The sequence below is a fragment of the Dasypus novemcinctus genome, chromosome 24 (genome assembly GCF_030445035.2).
Source record: "Dasypus novemcinctus isolate mDasNov1 chromosome 24, mDasNov1.1.hap2, whole genome shotgun sequence".
Classification (NCBI taxonomy): domain Eukaryota; kingdom Metazoa; phylum Chordata; class Mammalia; order Cingulata; family Dasypodidae; genus Dasypus; species Dasypus novemcinctus.
In genome coordinates this window covers 50,978,650-50,996,930 of record NC_080696.1, presented here as the reverse complement: position 1 = coordinate 50,996,930, position 18,281 = coordinate 50,978,650, and the positions used below count along the sequence as shown (strand labels likewise).

Sequence of the window (18,281 nt, the reverse complement as noted above, 5' to 3'; positions counted from 1 at the left end):
CCGTGGGTCTCTTGGTTTATCTGATGCATGGTGAGAGTGGAAAGGTTTCTTTCTGCCGTGTGTTTCAAAGGGTGAGCTTGGTGGTGCCCCAGGCCTTCTAGTACAGAAGCTCCCCTGCTAGCTTCTCCGATTCCCTGGGTACAATCCTGTCAGTGGGCATGAAAGCCCTGGGAACGTGGGTGTTTCGTGGGCTGGGGTTTCAATGACCTATGGGAAGATAGGGGCTAGAGACCACACGGAAGTGCCGTGACTGGGTAGAAGAGCCTTGAAAGTAGAGGAGGATGCTGAATAATTCTTGACAATTGCCCAGGGACTGAGCAAACACTTTACGGGGCTTGATGATGTCTATTGTCCATGGAATTGCTTTCAGGCAGATACAAACGGCAGAGTGCCAAGGATAATAAGTACAAAATTATTACAGTAAGAAGAGGCAGAGTTAATAAAGACAGAAAACAGATCATTGCTTGCCACGGTTTATGGGTTGGGGCAGGTTTTACTACAAAGCAGGATGGGATTTTCAGGGGATGGAACTTTTCTGTATTCTGTTTGTGGCAGTGGTTAATTGAATCTCTGCCTGTGCCCTGTACCCATTCACCTGTATATGCAAAAAAGTGAATTTTACCATCTGTAAATTAAACCGGTTTTAAAAGAATACAACCACCTTCAAGGTAGACAGCCCCATTTTACAGAAGTGGAAGCCAAGGTGTCCAGAAGCAACGTTCCCTTCCAGGATTACGTGTGGCTCATGGTAGGGTGTGACATTTAGACCCTCTGCAGGGCTGACACTCTTAACCAGGATGGTCAAACTGAACTGCTCCCGGCACGGCCACGTTCCAGCTGTGGCCCTTGTCATGCTGCCTCCTGTGGCTGATGGATAAGCCCTGCTGCTGGGTTAGGGAGAGGAAGGGGCAGTTAGAATAGGGGTGATAGTGTGGAGGATAAAGTGAGCTTTCAGAAGCAGCAGCCATTCAGGACTTCCCCCTGAATTGAGCCTGTGTGGTTAGACTTGTTGACTTTTATTTTGTCGAGAAATCCAGATTTAATGTCGACTCTCCTGGTTTTTGAAAGTTAGGAATTAATTTCAACAAGAAACCTTACTTGGACCAAACAAAGCCAAAAGTACAAAAACAAAGCCCATGGGTCCTCAGGTGTTTACTTAACCACTCTTAATTCATTACGGGGGGGTGGCAAGGGAAGGGCTCTCGTGGCCTTGCCTGCTCAGTGGGCGCCTCCTCTGCTGTCTTGGACCTCTTCTCTCCTCTTCTCTGAAACGAGGAGCCAAGCCCTGGCGGGTGGCTAAGGGCCCCGCCATTGACTAGATGGTGATTATAGGCGAGGAGAGGGCCGCGTTCCTTGCTTCTTCTAGACTTCGTTTTGCTTTCTCTGGCAATCCTGTCTCCTCTTAATCTCCTAGGGACTGAACAAACTCAGCAGTTCAAAAGTCTTGTTAGTGACAAAGACAAGCTTTACTTTGTTGAGGATGCCGATGGAGCGGCGGGAAGGTGTCAAACTCGAGTATTTGTGCTTGTTTATTTCTCCACTGGCTTTGACAAGCAGTCTTCTTCCTTTCTCTGCATAAAGCAATACCTTTATTGGGGGTTGGGCATTCTTATAAGAGCCCAGACACAGAGCTGGGTGTCCTGATGTCCAGATATTTTCTGTTTTCTTTACAGAGCAAGTGAGTGAGTTAGGTGGCAAAGAGTTATGATTGGTTTTGATTGATGAGATGGCATTTGCTAGGGTCTCTTTCCTTTTTTTTATTTATTCCTCCCCTCCCGTTTTCTGCTCGCTGTGTCCATTTGCTGTGTGTTATTGTGTGTTCACTTGCATTCTTGTCATGCAGCATGGGGAAACTGTTGCTTTTTTTTTGCATCATCTTGCTGAGTCAGTTCTCTGTGTGTGCGGTGCCACCCCTGGGCGGGCTGTGCTTTTTTCACACAGGGCGGCTCTCCTTGCAGGGTGCACTCCTTGCATGTGGGGTTCCCCTATGGGGGGAACACCCCTGCTTAGCATGGCATTCCTTGCATGCATCAGCTCTGCGTGTGGGCCAGCTCATCACATGGGTCAGGAGGCCCTGGGTTTGAGCCCTGAACCTCCCATATGGTAGGCGGACGCTCTATCCGTTGAGCCAAATCCGTTTCTCTGTAACTTCTAATCACCTGTTCCTATACCATCTCCCCAGAGGTAACCACTGTCACCTGCTTTAGTTTCCTTAGGGAGATCTTTTAGATATATACCAGTGCTTTTCAACCTGGCTAATTTCCCTCCAGGGACATTTTGCAAGGTCTGGAGATATAGCATTGTCACCACTGGGTTGTGACTTGCTGTTGGCATCTAGTGGGTGGAGACCAGGGATGCTGCTAAACAGCCTACCTTGCGCAGGGTGGCCTCCCAAAACAGAATTATCCTTGTCCAGAATGTCAGTAGTGTCCATGTTGAGAAACCCCAAGAGACATGTGTATCATCTATGTTCCACTTCCTTCTCTCTCCTTCATACCCATGCTAATGTGCTCTACCCATCTTTGCTTTCTGTTTCATTTAATAGCTTGGCTTTCTCTATCCATGTATAGAGATTGGCCTCAGTTTTATTTTAGCAGCTGCATTTTATTTCATTTTAAAGAGAACTGTAACAGACATATCCAGGGCCTCTGTTGATTGACTCTAGTTTGTTTCCCAGTATTTGCTGTTGAAAACATAGCTTCAGTGAAGAGCCTTTGCATGCAGACCATTTTGCACATGTGTGGGAGTATATCCATAGAAAAAATTGCTAAAAGTGGAGTCACTGGGTGAGAGGCTATGTGCTGTTGACCTTTTGAGAGATATTGCCAAAGCGCCCTGTAAAGCAGTTGCTCTGATTTATGCTCTCTCGAGAAACCTAAGAGTGTGTGTCTTTCTGTAGCGTGGGTATTTTTCATCCCTGGTTTCCATTAATAGGCTAAGTTGTCTTCATATCAGCTGAAAAGTTCAAAATGTTGGCAGCAAGAGTGGATTCTGAAGATATTCTTGATACGGAAGGGCAGGGGTGGAAGAAGTCTCGATAAGCTACTGTGAGCTAAATGAGAACTTGGAGCTCTTCTTTTCTACTTGTGGAGGAGAGGAAAGTGAAAATGCAGCTGAAAGTTTGAGCAAGATAATTACATTTGGCTAAATCCCTGAACCATTGGCTCTTAGGGACCTGATCCCAGCTCACTGGCTTTTGCTGGTTTCTTATTAGCATAAGCACAGTGGTAGCTTACTGATCCGGAGAAACCCTATTTTGTAAAATGGGGTGCTTTACCTACTTCTTTCCTCTTGATTTTGAATATTCCCTAGTTCGGTCTTTTCAGGCTAAAGTTATTATATTTGCAGTACATATACAAATAGATGTACACACACATGTGCAACTAGATCATCTTGGTGAAATGTTTCTTTTGAAGAACCTTAAGGTTTAGAGTAGCGATGCAATTCTTGCAGAATACAGTTGTTTAGGCAAATATGAATATTCTTCAGTCACATATAAGGTCAGTCTAATAGAGGGATTTGCAGCCTTAGCTGCTAATTAGAATTACCTGGTGAGTTTATTGGCCTCTCCCTTGGCCAATTAAATTAGAACCTGGTGGGGATGGGGGTGGCTGGGTGTGGGGCCTAGGCATCAGTATTTTTTAAAAGCTCTATAGGTGATTTTCAGTGTGCAGCCACGGTTAGGAATCACTGCAACAGTCTAGTCTAGAGGTTGGCAGGTTACGGCCTGCTGGCTGAATCTGGCCCCCACCTGTTTTTTTGTGAATAAAGTTTTATTGGAGCCCACCCTGCTTTTGCAGCAGAGATGGTATGACCCAGAGAAGCTGATACATTTACTCTCTGGGTTTTCACAGGAAGTTTGCTGGCCCCAGTGTGGTAGATGGAGTTTTTGGTTAACTGCTGTGTAAGCTCTGCTAACCAGATGGGAATGTAGTTGAGGCTCTGGTGGCAGATCCAATCTCCCTCCCTCTCGTGGAAAATTGTTTTGTAAGATACTTCTTTTCTAACTTGGTGCTTGAAAAGGCTCTTTCCCCTCTGGAATCAGGTGGACTTCCTCCTCTCTGAAAGCAGCCTCCTGTCCTTCCCCGTCTGCTGTCGTTTTCATTGAGCAACTGTTTTTGGGTCCTTGCGTCCTGCTTACCGGCCCTGTGCTTTAATCTGGCTTTTCTCTCTTTTGTTCCTCTGCTCCTTGTCTTTTCTCCCCTTGCTGTGTTTTTTTGTTTTTGATTTTTGTTTTTGAGATTGATATATTTCTCCCCCATCCTCCCCCAGTTGTCTGCTCTCTGTATCCATTCGCTGTGTGTTCTTCTGCATCTGCTTGCAGTATCTGGTGGCACTGGGAAACTGGTCTCTTTTTTGTTGCGTCATCTTGCTGCGTCAGCTCTGTGTGTGTGGCACCACCCCTGGGTGGCCTGTGCTTTTTTCATGCCGGGCGGCTCTCCTTCTGGGAGTGTGCTCCTTGCGCGTGGGGCCCCCCTACGCAGCACGGCACTCCTCACGCACGGCAGCACTGCACATGGGCCAGCTCACCACACGGGCCAGGAGGCCCTGGGGAACGAACCCTGGACCCTCTGTGTGGTAGATGGATGCTCTATCAGTTGAGCCACGTCCGCGTCCCCCCTCGCTGTTTTATCACTGTTTCACGGGTACAGGAAATAGTTTTCATGGTGACAGGGGCAGCGCTGCCTCTGCTGGCCCCTCCAGAGAGCCCCAGACCAGCCCACTTGGATATGATTTTTGGGCATTTTTCCTGAATTGCAAGGATGGGAGCCTCTGCTTGCTTTGAGCACTCATTTCTGGACTCTCCTGGGAGTCCACTTCCAAGGAGGATTTTCTGAAAGGTCTCTCCTGCTCTTCCCTTGGGGCAGGGGGTGTCCTTACGGTGATTAAATCCAGTCGTAGCAAGTTCCTTGCTTCTGGCCACCCATGGCTTGGTCTGGAGAGGCCTGTGGCATCCAGTCACTTTAATGGAACTGGTTTCTGGGTGCGCATTGTAAGAGGGTGCCCGCTTTCCTGGGAGGGGGGGAAGGTGCATGGGTGATGTTGGAAAACAAAACACCAAGGGGAGAGGGGTGAAGGCTTTGAACAGCCCTTCCAGCCCAGCACTCGGCATAGATCCCGTGGCCTCTTTGAGCAGCCTTGGGAAAGGACATTGGATTTTGGGGCTGTGGGGTAGCAGGGAGAGGAAGACAAAGGCAAGGCCGAGGGCCCAGTTCACAGCTGGTGGGAACAGGTTGGGAGGTGGCTTTTCCTCCTTGTCTGTTGATCCAGGTACCACATGCCTTCTGACCTATTTTTTTTTTGGGATCAGCCGGGGTAGGGCAGCTGCCCCATGTACTTGCCCTGGATTGTTTGGACAGGGTGCCAGAAGGTGGCAGGCAAGTACGCCCTGCCCACAAGGTCTGTCTCTACTCTCTGTACCTTTGCAGTCACCTTAATTTTTTCCTGTTCTTAGTTTTTGGGGCACTAGAGGAGGCAGCAAATGAATAAATGCAAACTCATTGGCTCCTTTGGATTCTGGTCCAGTTGGCTCTCCAAAGAGCAGAAGGGCAGGGCTGGGAACCTCCGGACCTCACTCATCAGTCATGTCTTTGCTTGGGAGTTATTGGTAAGGTGCTTAGACTCTTACCTGGGTGGACCTGTTAAACACAGGTTTAATAGCCAGGGCTAATCCCGTCACTTTTCCTTAGATACCATCAGCCCAGATCAGTCTTGCAGACTGGCCCGAAGAGCTGCTGCTTGCCCGACGTATTCCCATCCTCTTCTAGTTTGAGCTCTAGACTAGATTGACTCAGAGTGAAAAATGAAGCCTCTTGGTAAATGGGGAGCCGTTAACCCCCGTTGGTAGAGTGTTGTCTGAGGGGCTCTGTATCTCTCGGATACAAACTGTCTGTAACCTGGACCTGGAGTGAAAAGCAGACCTTGGTCAGGCTCCCTGTCACTTTATCTGCTGATATCGAGACTGAGCCTATTACCGTAACCTTCCGCTTTCGAGGATCACTGGCGATGCTGATTTCTGCAAACAGAACCATCTGGCTGGGATTATGCATTTCCGATATGGAAAGCAACCCAGACAATTGTTTAGTAGATGGAGTAAAACTGCCCAATGTGTTTATTTGGGCCAGTATCTTCAAGTCACCTCATGTCACTGAGCAGGTGATATACTTGGGACAAATGACAAGAAATGTTCCCCACCCCTTCCTGTGTCCTATCGTGTGTCTCGCTCTGGCCTTGCAAGGAGGCAGCTAAGGGATGGACATGATTTGACCATCCCCCACATGCCTGGACTTACAAGGGTGTATGGTGTCTTCCAGATCGAAGCAAAGCCGAGATGGACCTGAAGGAGCTGAGCGAATCTGTCCAACAGCAGTCTACCCCCGTCCCGCTCGTCTCTCCCAAGCGGCAGATCCGCAGCAGGTTCCAGCTAAATCTCGACAAGACGATAGAGAGTTGCAAAGCACAATTAGGTAAGTCTCTGGTTTCTCTGCTTTCAATATTATTTTTCTTCGTATAGGGATACCACCCAGGTGGAATAAGGGTTGAATTCTGGCTGCCTTTTAATAGCTGCTTATGCCTTGAATTGTTCTTCAACTAAAAGGTATTTCTGCTTGTGGCAAAATATTTCAAAATTGCTCATTAATCTTTTGAAGGGCTTTTTGAATAGAGCAGAGCTTGTTCACGGGTTGAGGCAGTCTGAGAACTTGAGATGCAGGTTGCTCAGAAGATTCGAAAGCATGACGGTTGGCCTCTGTTCTCCCTCACAGCATATGTCAGTGTCCAAACATCTGTCCCCAGGGTATTCTAGAAATGTCCGACACACAACCCTGCCCCCTCTGCACTGGCCATCTCCACGCACAGACCTCCCCAACTGCTCTTACCTGTTGCCTCTCTCCCGTGCTGCCTGTCCTCACCTGCCTCTACCTGAGTCTCGCCCTTCCTTGCTCACCTCCTCCAAGGAGTTTCTTCTGACTATCTCTCCCATCTGCTGGTCTTCTTTGGTACTTTATTGCTTGGAGGCTTCGGTGGTCCCTTCGTGTGGGGTATCTGTCCCCATTTAGACTGGAAGCCTCTTGAGGGCAGGGCTTTGGTCTCATAAAGATTTGCCTTCTCCAAGGCACTTGGCCTTAGTGCACATAGTAGATGGATGCTCTGGAATATACGTTGAATGAGTCAATAAAGCCCCAGAAGAGAGAGCCATGCCTGGTGCTGTTTAAGGTGTTGAAGAGTGTTCTGGCCTTCAAATGGGAAAGGAGCTGTAGGTAGAGGTCATCCGGGGCTGTCTAGAGGAGAGCATTTCTTGTTGGGTTGCCTGCTTGGTTAGGACATGAAGTGGTGTCGATGAAATGTGGCAGGCCATTTCAGTCTCTCTTGAGTCCTTCCCTGCAGCTGTCTTCCTCTGATTTATTATTATTGTTAGTAATTTTAACATTGCCATTTGCCAAGTGCTTGTTATGTACCCTGCGCTATGCTAATCTCTGTGCATATATTGGCCTGGGAGGCAGATACTATAATCAACCTTCTTTTGCAGGCAGAAAGGGGTTGGTTACTCAGTTGGGGCCACATGGCTAATAAAAATGGAGGAGTTGAGATTGGAATTCCTGTTTTTTGACTCCCATACCTAAAAGCTTTTGCTATCACATGTGTGGTCGTGCCTGTCCCTCTTGGGTTTGACCATTAGTTAGCTGCCAGTAGCTCAAGTCTAGGACCAAGAATCTAGGTTTTTGATTTCTCATGCTTTGTACTGAGCCCTGGTGGAGGTGGACAGATGTCACTGATGATTCTGCTGTTCGTGCCCAGGGCTCTTCATGGCTCTTGGCTTTTCGTGAGTTTCCCTTCAGAGTTTCTGGGTTGGGATGACGATGACCCTGCTCGCCAGGACATGGGGTGGCAATTGCTCTAGAATGTCAACCGGAGTTGATTGGGCTTTCCCATTATCACAATTCTAGGAGATAAGGTGTTATTTACTTACAGCCTGATGACAGGAGATGGATGCATTACTGGGCACAGGAAACATAAATGAACCTTTTGCTAGAAGTATGCTTTTCCCACTTGTGTGTGTCATGTGCGCGTATATGGAATACCTGCCCTTTTTGTATTTTCCTCTTTTGATAGAGCGGTAGAAATAGGTGACCCTCCTTTAGCCCTCACTGTAAACAGAAGAGCAATGGGAGGCAGTGAGAGGCAGTGGGAGTTGACTGCCTCAGTGCAGGGTGCTTCAGTGCAGGGAGCAGGAGCACCTGCGTCACCTGGCGAGCATGTGCCTGCCTGCAGGGGGCAGCAGCTTCTCGCTCTAGCCAACCTTGGCCTTGCAGGACCGCGATGCAGTGTGGCCAGATCTTCCAGACTTTCAGGAGAAGCCTGCCATCCTGATTTCTACCTGAAATTTCTTGATTTGTAATGTGGGCAACAAATGCAAAATTTAAAAGCTGGCAACATATTAAAAACAAAAACAAAAAGATCTCTTTGGTCCAGAACAGTGTTTCCCAAATGAAATGCATCTGCTGGTCAGATGTGGCTTTTGGGTTTTAAGATTGTGACCTCTTCGTTAATGCTCTGGCTTACCTCTTTGAGGCCCAAGCACAAGGGGTAAAGTACTTAAACACTCCGGGAGAGAGGGCAAACAAAGCCCTAGTTGGTGAGTCAAGCCCTGTGCTGGAGGGCAAGTAATGTGTCTGGGTCTCCATTTACTACTTTGTAAAATGGATGTTTTTTTTTCCTCTTTATTTCTTTAATGTTACATTAAAAAAAAATATGAGGTCCCCATATACCCCCTACCCCCCTCACCCCACTTCTTTGCCCATAACAACAACCTCCTCCATCATCATGAGACATTCGTTGCATTTGGTGAATACATCTTTGAGCACCGCTGCACCTCATAGTCAGTGGTAGAATGGATGTTTTTTTATAGCTTTTCTCTGGTGGTCCCTTCCAGCCCTTCTAATCCCTGTATCCCAATGAGGGTTGCAAACATTTGGCTCTGCATAGGTCTAAAATTTTTATTTTGCCAGGTTATTAATGGAAACCCTCCCTGGTCAGTTGCCACTGTAGTTCACTACCGCTTCACCTGGCCGATGTGATGCAATTTGAAATGTGTTTTTTTATTCCAGCGTTTGGCGTGGAAAATGTTTGCGTTTTTGGTCCTGCTCTTTATTTGTGACTACGCCACATGCTGGGTTTTCTTTTTGAATTTAGGAATAAATGAAATCTCGGAAGATGTGTATACAGCCGTAGAGCACAGCGATTCGGAGGATTCTGAGAAGTCAGATAGTAGCGATAGCGAGTATATCAGCGATGATGAGCAGAAGTCCAAGAACGAGCCGGAAGACGCAGAAGACAAAGAGGGCAGTCGGATGGACAAAGAGCCATCTGCTGTTAAAAAAAAGCCCAAACCGACAAACCCAGGGGAGATAAAAGAGGAACTGAAAAGCACATCCCCAACCAGTGAGAAAGCAGATCCGGGGCCAGTCAAAGAAAAGGCCAGCCCAGAGCCCGAGAAGGACTTTCCAGAAAAGGCAAAACCTTCGCCTCATCCCACAAAGGATAAACTGAAGGGAAAAGATGAGACAGATTCCCCAACAGTGCATTTGGGCCTGGACTCCGATTCAGAGAGTGAACTTGTCATAGATTTAGGAGAAGACCATTCTGGGCGGGAGGGTCGAAAAAATAAGAAGGACCCCAAAGAACCATCTCCCAAGCAGGATGGTAAGTCATTGTATCAGTTTTCGGTTTTTCAAATTAGCTTAGAATTCCGCCTGACAGTTGTATGATCCTAAGTTCTGAAACCCTCTGAAAACACACAGGACCAGGATGTAGAGCCTGGGCCCAGCTGCCTTTTACCTACTTAATCCCCCCTAACTGATGGATTTTGAGGGAAGAAAAATGTCACCTAGAAAATGTTAGTTGCTTTGAATGGTCAAGTCATTTTTTGCTCAAGCAGCTCTTTTCCCCCAATACACTCACCAATTCCCTAACGTGTTGGTCCACATGTAGACATTTGACAAGACTCAGCTTGTTAAGTGGCCAGGTCAAAGGTCTCCAGGAGTTCAGCAGCCCCTCCCCCCTCCTGCTACCCAGGCACCTCAAAGTGCGTTTTCTTACGAGAACATGAAATCATGTGGGTAGGTGGTTTCCAGCAGTGAAGAGCTGAGTGGTTCCTGGGGCCCTGTAATGTGAAGGGGCATTGTAAGGTGGGTCCCTGGACGGGGACTCCCATACATGCGTTTAACTGACTCGAGTCTAGGGGTTCTCACCTTATCGACATTTTGTGCCAGATAATTCTCCGGTGTGTGGAAACTGTCTTATGTATTACAGGGGGTTTAGCAGCATCCCGGGTCACTACCCACTAGGTGCCAGAAGCACCTGCCCAGTTGTGGCATTCAAAAATGTCTCCAGACAGTGCAGGTGTCCGGGGATTTGGTGGGGGGGTGGCTAAAGTCTCTCCCAGTTGAGAAACCACCGCCCCAGTCTTAGCAGCCCTGCCACTGCTTCCATTCTTGATTGAGCTGGCTGTGGCTGCCCTCTAGCCTGACGCACCCCAGGCATATTGGGAAACCCTTCTGCAGGAGCATGTATCGTCTTAACTTCTCAGCCAGACCCCTTGAGTCAGGTGCGAATGTGTGTCCTTTGAGAATGCCTTAGCTTGGTGGCTAAAGCATGTCAGGGGTGGAACTCGAGAATCATTCCAGCTGGATTGTCTCAACTTGAGCAGCTCTTCTCAGCTGTGCTGAGAGAAAATTCCCACAGTTCCCCCAGAGGGGATGTGATGTATTTGAGTTGTGGAGTGGAGGCGGGAGAGAAGCCTTTAAGTGGACCAGGGAGGCAGGGCCATCGCCCACCCGAGTCTCCGTTCGCTAATCTGTGAAATGGTTTAGGGATGTCCCCTGAAGAATCAGGTGGTCGTGGATTAGGACTTGAGGGACCGTTTCTGATGTTGCTGAGAAGAGGGCTAGGATTTTTTCTGTGAGGATTCTTTGGGTGCAGATGGCAGTGCTCCTGAGAATGATAGATTTTTCCTTTCTTTCTGGAGCAGGTTAATTTTATGTGCCTTCCTCTTCCCGAAAGATGTGTGACAGATTAGCTAGAATACATAACCATGAAACAAGATATAAATGGACAAATCGGTGTAAAAGGGAAGTGAGAGGTCTGGGGAAAATTTGTGTGCAGAGAGACATACAGCTAGAGCCTTCAGGGTTAGCAGAGTTGCACTTCCATTTTGTCTCTGAGCTTCCTTGCAGTCAAAGCAAAAAGGAGAACCTACTTCCTTAAAAGAGCTCATATTTTCCCAAAAAAAACCCCACAAAAAAGTGTTCCAGTTGATTGAAAAAGCAGAACTCTTCTTCATACCAATGTGTGAATGAAATTTTTCCAGGGCCCCATTACGAAGGAGACTCATAGCTGAGTGGATGATATATGATTAAGCTGAAGATGTGATTCTGACACACAGTTCAGTTGGAGCAGCTTCCTGGGGTCGGGGCAAGTCTTAAATCCAGAGCTTCCTGATGGTGGTTTGGGGCTTAGAATTGACTTTATGTCAGACTCTGCAGTAGGGTGTCTTCTCAACAGAGTGCTTTTACTCTCAAGTTTATTAAGTCCAAGGGTATTTTGGAGTGTGCCATGGTGGTGACCTCTGACTTTCATTAAAGAATGCAGCTTAATCATTGAATGTGACAGCATTAATAATCTCAGAGCAGAAGCAAAGGGGCCTCTTTGTTATATTTACCCTATAACATCAATAATTCCCATTTTTCTTCAAAGGGGATGCTATCTCTATTCTTGAAAAAGTAGTCCCTTTGTGTACAAGACAGTGACAAACTAGAAATATGTAGGTCAGTTGATTGGGCAGCTTCAGGGGTACAGATCCTTTAAGAAATATACTTTTCCCCCCCTTTGCTGGAGGTGATTGGTTATCTAGGGCTTTGGAATTTCCTATATCCTCTTTTTTTCTCCATATACCCTCATAATTAAAATATTTTAGTGTCTAAATGATACCCCTTGAGGCCTGGAATCTTCTCAGGTTGTCCACCCCAGTTTCTGAGTTGGAAAGAGAGCCATCCTGACCCCTGCAGAGCAGTGACCCATCTCTGCTTGATTTTGCAAATCAGAAGCTAGATGATGGCCTTCTTACAGTCGTCCTTTGCCTACAGGGCGACTAGGCTAGCTAATTAATTCATTAACAACCACTGACCACCACCACATTAATAATATCCTTTTTGCCAAGGCTTGGAAAGAGCTTCTGCAGGTTAGAAGTCCCACTACGGGACACCCCTGTGCCTGGAGGAGGAGGCTCAAAGCTGCCTCCTGCACTTGGAAAGGGCAGGATGTATCCAGTGTCTGGTATGGCACCCCAGGAAAGATCAGGGCTCCGCACGGCAGGACCAGCCCTGCCTGCCTGCCAGCTCCTGAAGCAGTTGCCCAGGAGCTTAGCTGAACTCTTCTCTCCAGAGGAGGAAGAGGCCAGCAGGTGGAGGTAAACACCAAGGAAGCTTTAAACAGCCTATCTTGTCCCTCCCATTCTCCTTGGCTTCCCAGAACCGTTAGCTCACTGCAAGTCCTTTTCCTGGAGTCATCAAGCTTGTGTCTTTTCTGGTGAAAACCCTAAAAAGACAGCGTTGCCCTTATTGAAGAGAGTTTGCTGTCAGAGTGCTGCCTCTAAGAGCAGGGGTGCTGACTTGCCCCCTGGTCCATGTGTCTTCCCTGGGTATCCTGTGTCCGCAGTGATAACCCGCAGCCCTCCCCCTTTACAAACAAGCACTCCCGTGGTCACCCCCTTCTCGGTCTTCACTGCTTCTGGCTCTCACCTGCCTTCCGGCCAGTCCTCACCGCCTGCCCTAACTGCCCCAGGTGCTCCCTGTTCCTAAACACGCCTTGGCTGTGCTGTCCCTCCCACCCACCCACCCACATGCTCACTTCCTGCTCAAGCCCTGCCTACCCTCAGAGCCCAGTCCTTCCAAGAAGACGTGCTCCCTGTGGCAGTGTTTTTCAAACCGTTCATGGTCACTATTTTTGCCATTTCCAAGTCTTGCTTTTGTAACTGATGGCTTAATATTTGTAAGCAGATCAGCCTTCTCTTAAAAAAATTAAGCTCTAAATCTTAAACTTGACCAGCACTCAATAGGAAAAAGCAGTATTTTTGCTATACATGAAAGGTGGTGGCAGGAATAAATATGATTAAAACAAGATAATGTTACTAAAGTTTAGATAAATACCATTGTGTTCCCGAAAGTGAAGGCTCTAACCTTGGGGCGGAGCTCTCTTTGTTGAGAAGGGAGGAAACAACAAGCAGTAGGTGCTAAGGCTGTATTAGCTCTACAATAAGACTTGGTCCTTGAGGGAATCAGGAAAAGTGCTTTTCTTTCTGGATGATTCAGTGGCCCAGTGCTTGGGCCGCCTTCGGTTCTTTGGGATACATGCTTTAAATGTTCCCCACCCAAATGGTTGCTGTTAATCTCTGGGTTGACTTGAGCTAGGTCTTTCTCAAGGTGGCTGCCAAATTCTAACCTTTCAAACATAATGCTTGTAGCCGTTCTGTACGTCTCCTGCCTTGTCCACTAGGTGGTGGGCTCCTTGAGGTCAAGGGCTGGGTCTTGTCCATTTTATTCCCGTTCCCCCACCCTGAGGCCTTGACCTCTGCCTCAGATGTGAACAAGGGGTCAGTAAAGGAGATGGAGGATTCTGCAGAAGTGGCCCGAGCACAGTGAGTGAGAATGGACCCCCTTCAGGGGGTGTACTGGGAGTGCTGAAATTGCTCAGCTTTCCCAGCCTGGGTTAGTTTCACCCAGAACATTCTGGTATAGATACTGTGCAGTCCAACCTGAGTCAACTCTGGATTTTTCTTTTCTCCCCACATCGGCTGTAGCTGTAGGTAAAGCTCCACCGTCCACTACGGCGGGCAGCCAGTCTCCCCCCGAGACCCCGGTGCTCACCCGTTCTTCCTCCCAAACTCCCACGGCTGGGGTCACGGCCACCACCAGCACCACGTCCACGGTCACGGCTCCAGCCGCCGCCGCCACGGGAAGCCCAGTGAAAAAGCAGAGGCCGCTTTTACCGAAGGAGACTGCCCCGGCCGTGCAGCGGGTCGTGTGGAACTCATCAAGTAAGTTTCAAACGTCCTCCCAAAAGTGGCACATGCAGAAGATGCAGCGCCAGCAGCAGCAGCAGCAGCAGCAAAGCCAGCAGCAGCAGCAGCCTCAGTCTTCCCAGGGGACGAGATATCAGACCAGACAGGCTGTGAAAGGTACCGAGCCTCTCCCTCTGTTCTCCGTGGCTCCCGGGCTCTTTTTGCCACATCGACAGGAGGAAAACATTGTTTTACTTTTTTCAGTTTCCATTTGTTTCCTGGCCGTTGTATCATGCAAGTCTCACGCATTCCATTTGGCCTAGGTAGTTTTTGTTTTTGTTTTTCTTCTTAAATAGTTTTGCAATTTGATTTTTCATTTTTCTCTTTTTGTTTTTCATTTTATAAGCAGTGCATGCATATTCTCCTTATTATGGGGCAAAATATTCATGTAAAAGTATGTTATCCTGGTTGCCCTTCCCACTTCATTTTCCTCCCTTCTTCAGAGGCCACCATTTTCAGTTTATGATATTCTTTTCACAATTCCTTTTCTATGCATGCATGCATATATATTTATGTATATATGGCCCATAAAAAGTGATTTTTTTTTTTTGAATACAAAAATGGTACCAAACTTGCTTTTTTCCACTCATCAGCATGTTTTGGAGGTCTGTCCTTGTCAGTACGTAAAGCTGTACCTCATTCTTTTGAACTGCTGCATAGTATTCCATAGTTGACTTGGTGTTACCCTATGAATGAGCTTTTAGGTTCTTTCAGTTTTTTCCTGTTCTAAGCCATGCTGCACTGGGTACCTTTGAACGAGCTTCCTTGTGAACGTGCCCGAGCCTTGTGGCATTACTTTGGAAAAAGCAGGGAAATAGCCAGGGATTAGCCACACGCAAAAGAGGCACTGGCATCAAGAACCAGTTGCTGAAGTTGCAGGCTCCAAGCTCCCAGCAGCCACGTAGGAGGCTGCATTGGAGTCGACGTGAGGCCCAGTTTTTGTGAGCATTGATGTAGATCCCATTCCGTGGGGAGACCTGCATCTAGATCCTTAGAAGTTGAGCACCTTGATTAAAACTTGTGGCAGGGGGAGTGGATGTAGCTCAAGTGGTTGAGCACCTGCTTCCCATGCCTGAGGTCCCTCCTAAAAACAAAATAACGGGAAAACCAGCCCTCATTGGGGAGCGGACATAGCTCAGTAGTTAAGCACCTGTTTCCCATGTATGAGGTCCTGGGTTCAACCCCTGGTACCTCCTTAAAAAAAATAAACTCTTGCTTGGAGTGCAGCCTAATGAGCACAGGATATGAGGTTGAAAGGAAGCCAGGTGATCTTGGAAGGGGCCCCAATAAAACCCGTCAAAGCCTGGTGATAGGCTGACTCTTTGAAAGACTAAAGAGGCAAAGTTGGATGAACCTTGCCATTTAAAGGGTTGGTGGGAGCAGAGCTGAAGTCAGAATATGTGAAGTTGGGCTCTCCACTTCGGTATTCTGTCTTCATAAGCGTTCGGAGGCTTCCTCCGTCGAGTTTGGGTGCTGACAAAAAGGCGGGGAGTGGGTGATCCACTCCTCCATTTGCAGATGTCTTGAGAGTAGAACAGCGTGTGGGGCGTGTAGCTGGGGCCTCACCTCACCCACAGGGCTGTGCAGGGCCAGGTCCTTCTGCGGTGGCGGGGTAACCGGAGGCCGTTGCTTTCTCAGCCGTCCAGCAGAAGGAGATCACGCAGAGCCCCTCCACGTCCACTATCACCCTGGTGACCAGCACGCAGTCGTCGCCCCTGGTCACCAGCTCGGGGGCCACGAGTACCCTCGCGTCTTCAGTCAGCGCCGACCTGCCCATCGCCACCGCCTCAGCCGACGTCGCTGCGGATATCGCCAAGTACACGAGCAAGGTGAGCGGGCGGGGGCGCCGCTGTGGCGTGGGGGCCGGCCTGGCCGCGGTCGCCGGGGCAGCTTCCCGGCGGGTGCCCCTGGGTCGCGAGTCCACAGGCTTTAGGGGGGTTTATGGAGGATATTCGTTTCTGTAACAAATGGTCGCAAACTGCGTGTCCCAAGACAACACAAATTTGTTTCCCCACAGTTCTAGAAACCGTAAGTCTGAACTCCGAGTGTCGGCAGTGTCGGCTTCTTCCGGAAGCTCCGAGGGAGAATCTGGTTTTTGCTTCTTCCTGGCTTCTGGTGGTTGCCTTGGCTTGGAGACAAAAAAACCACTCTAATCTCCCCTTCTTCTTCACTACGTCATTCTCCCATTTGTGTCCAAATTTCCCACTTCTTATAAGGGCGCCAGTCTTACTGGATGTAGGGCTCACCCTAACCCAGTATGAGCTCGTCGTTGCTGGGTTAGGCCCTGGGGCTGTCCAGATGAGGTCATGTTCACAGATTTGGGGTGGCCGTGGGTTCTGAGGGAAAAGTCTTGAACCCAGTATGGAGGGAAGAATGGTTTGGTTTTTTTTTAAAAAGATTTATTGCTTTATTTATCTCTCCCCACCCCCTCGTTGTTTGCACTTGCTGTGTCTGTTTGTCTTCCTTGTTTCTTTATTTTTTTTTAGGAGGCACCAGGACCTCTGATGTGGGAGGGAGGTGTCTAATTGCTTGGGCACCTCGACTCCCTGCTTTGTTGTGTCTTTATGTTTTTCTTCTTGTGCCACTTGTTGCATCATGATGTTGTGGTCAGCTTGCTGGGCTTGCTCATGGAGTCAGCTTGCTGTCTTGTTCGTCTTCTTTAGGAGGCACTAGGAACCTCTGCTCCCTGCTTTGTTGTGTCTCTCATTATGTTTTTTCTTGTATCTCTTGTTGTGTTATCTTGTTGTGTCAGCTTGTTGCGCCTGCCTGTCGCGCCAGCTTATGGTCTTCTTTAGGAGGCACTGGGAACTGAACAGGGAACTCAATTGCCTGAGCCATATCCGCTTCCCAAGTTCTTTTCTTACATAGATTCTTTAAGACAGAATACTTTATTTGGGTCTAAAATTTGATTTAAACAGAATAATGCAGAATGCACTGAATCTTACTCTGAGATGGCTTAGATTCTAAAGTCAGTTTAAAAGGTGAAAATGATGTAAGGAAAAGTACCCTTTACAATTCAAGTCACTCGTTAAGGAAGGGTTTTCCTTAACTGTTGGAGTGAGTGAGTGGCTTTTTCTTGGGTTATCAGCAGCACAAGGGGTGGGTGCATTTATAGGCTATGTGGGACACGTTTAAACGAGAGACTGACTAGGGAAGATGTTCACATTTTGATTCGTCCTGGAGCCAAGATGGACCTGGGAGTCGAGTGGATTCTTTCCACCATCTCGCCGCCCTCTGGGGTCTGTTCCTTGTTTAGAGGAATGGTGGGCTGGATTGCCTGCTCTGTTGTCAGCTGTGTGCAGCTCTCTCCTTGTTTGGTGCAGGTGTCTGCCCTCTTAATTCACCAATAGCTTTTATGCCCGTTGTTGACTTTGCATAAATAAAATATGCAGTCCTCCCCACCTTCTTAGCAGGGGACTCTGGAGTGATATGTAGATGTAATTGCAAAAGACCACTCAGTGAGCCGGAATGCCAGCTCCACAGCGGGAGGGGTTGGTCTGCTTTGCTCACTCTTGAATCCCTAGGGCTTAGAGCAGTGCCTGTCATATAGCGGATGCTTAATAAATAGCTGTCAAATGAAGGCATGTTGCCTAGATTCTCTTTGTTGGGCTTAATACTTATTTTAACTATTAATACTAACCTTCTACATAATGACTTAACTAACAATAACTAGTAAATTACTAAGTAGGTAAATTAATTTACATTAATTTGCTAATGTTTGTTATTACTGATTTGCTACTGGTTAACTACTCTAGTTTAAATAGTTTGAATAGTTAAGTGTGCAAATAGTTGAGAATAATTGTTTTTAAAGTTCTTACAGTCTTGCCCTTCAGGGTTTTATTATGTTGAGTTTGAAGGTAAAATCTTGTTGGTCATTTTCCTCTTCTTCCATTATCCAGGTCTCTTATCTATTGCTGCCTAACAAATTACTGCAAAGCTCAGTGGCTTTAAACAACACACATTGGTTATCTGTTTCTGAGGGTCAGGAACCTGGGCTCGGCTTAGCCTGGTCCACTCCATAGGCTCTCGTGAAGCTGCAGTCAAGGAGTGGGCTCCAGGGCTGGGGTCTCACCTGCAGGCTTGCTCGGGGATGGAGCCACTTCTGCTCTAACTTGGTGGTTCTTGGCAGGATTCTCAAGGTCTCGATTTCTCGCTGACTGTTGGT

At 47.8% G+C, this 18,281-nt stretch overlaps 1 protein-coding gene across 50 annotated transcripts in view; it reads left to right on the top strand.

The window, feature by feature from the left end:
- Positions 1 to 18,281, top strand: part of ZMYND8 (zinc finger MYND-type containing 8) — a 112,473-nt gene that overhangs the window by 73,397 nt on the left and 20,795 nt on the right. For 32 of the 50 annotated variants that reach the window (XM_071211765.1, XM_058287189.2, XM_071211766.1 and 29 more), the window contains 4 exons: positions 6,315 to 6,467; positions 9,193 to 9,702; positions 13,856 to 14,233; positions 15,755 to 15,945. In XM_071211765.1, coding sequence (XP_071067866.1) covers positions 6,315 to 6,467; positions 9,193 to 9,702; positions 13,856 to 14,233; positions 15,755 to 15,945 — 1,232 coding nt within the window. The remainder of the gene's footprint in view (positions 1 to 6,314; positions 6,468 to 9,192; positions 9,703 to 13,855; positions 14,234 to 15,754; positions 15,946 to 18,281) is intronic. The other 18 variants (XM_071211783.1, XM_004469924.4, XM_004469922.4 and 15 more) reach the window with 1 other exon arrangement.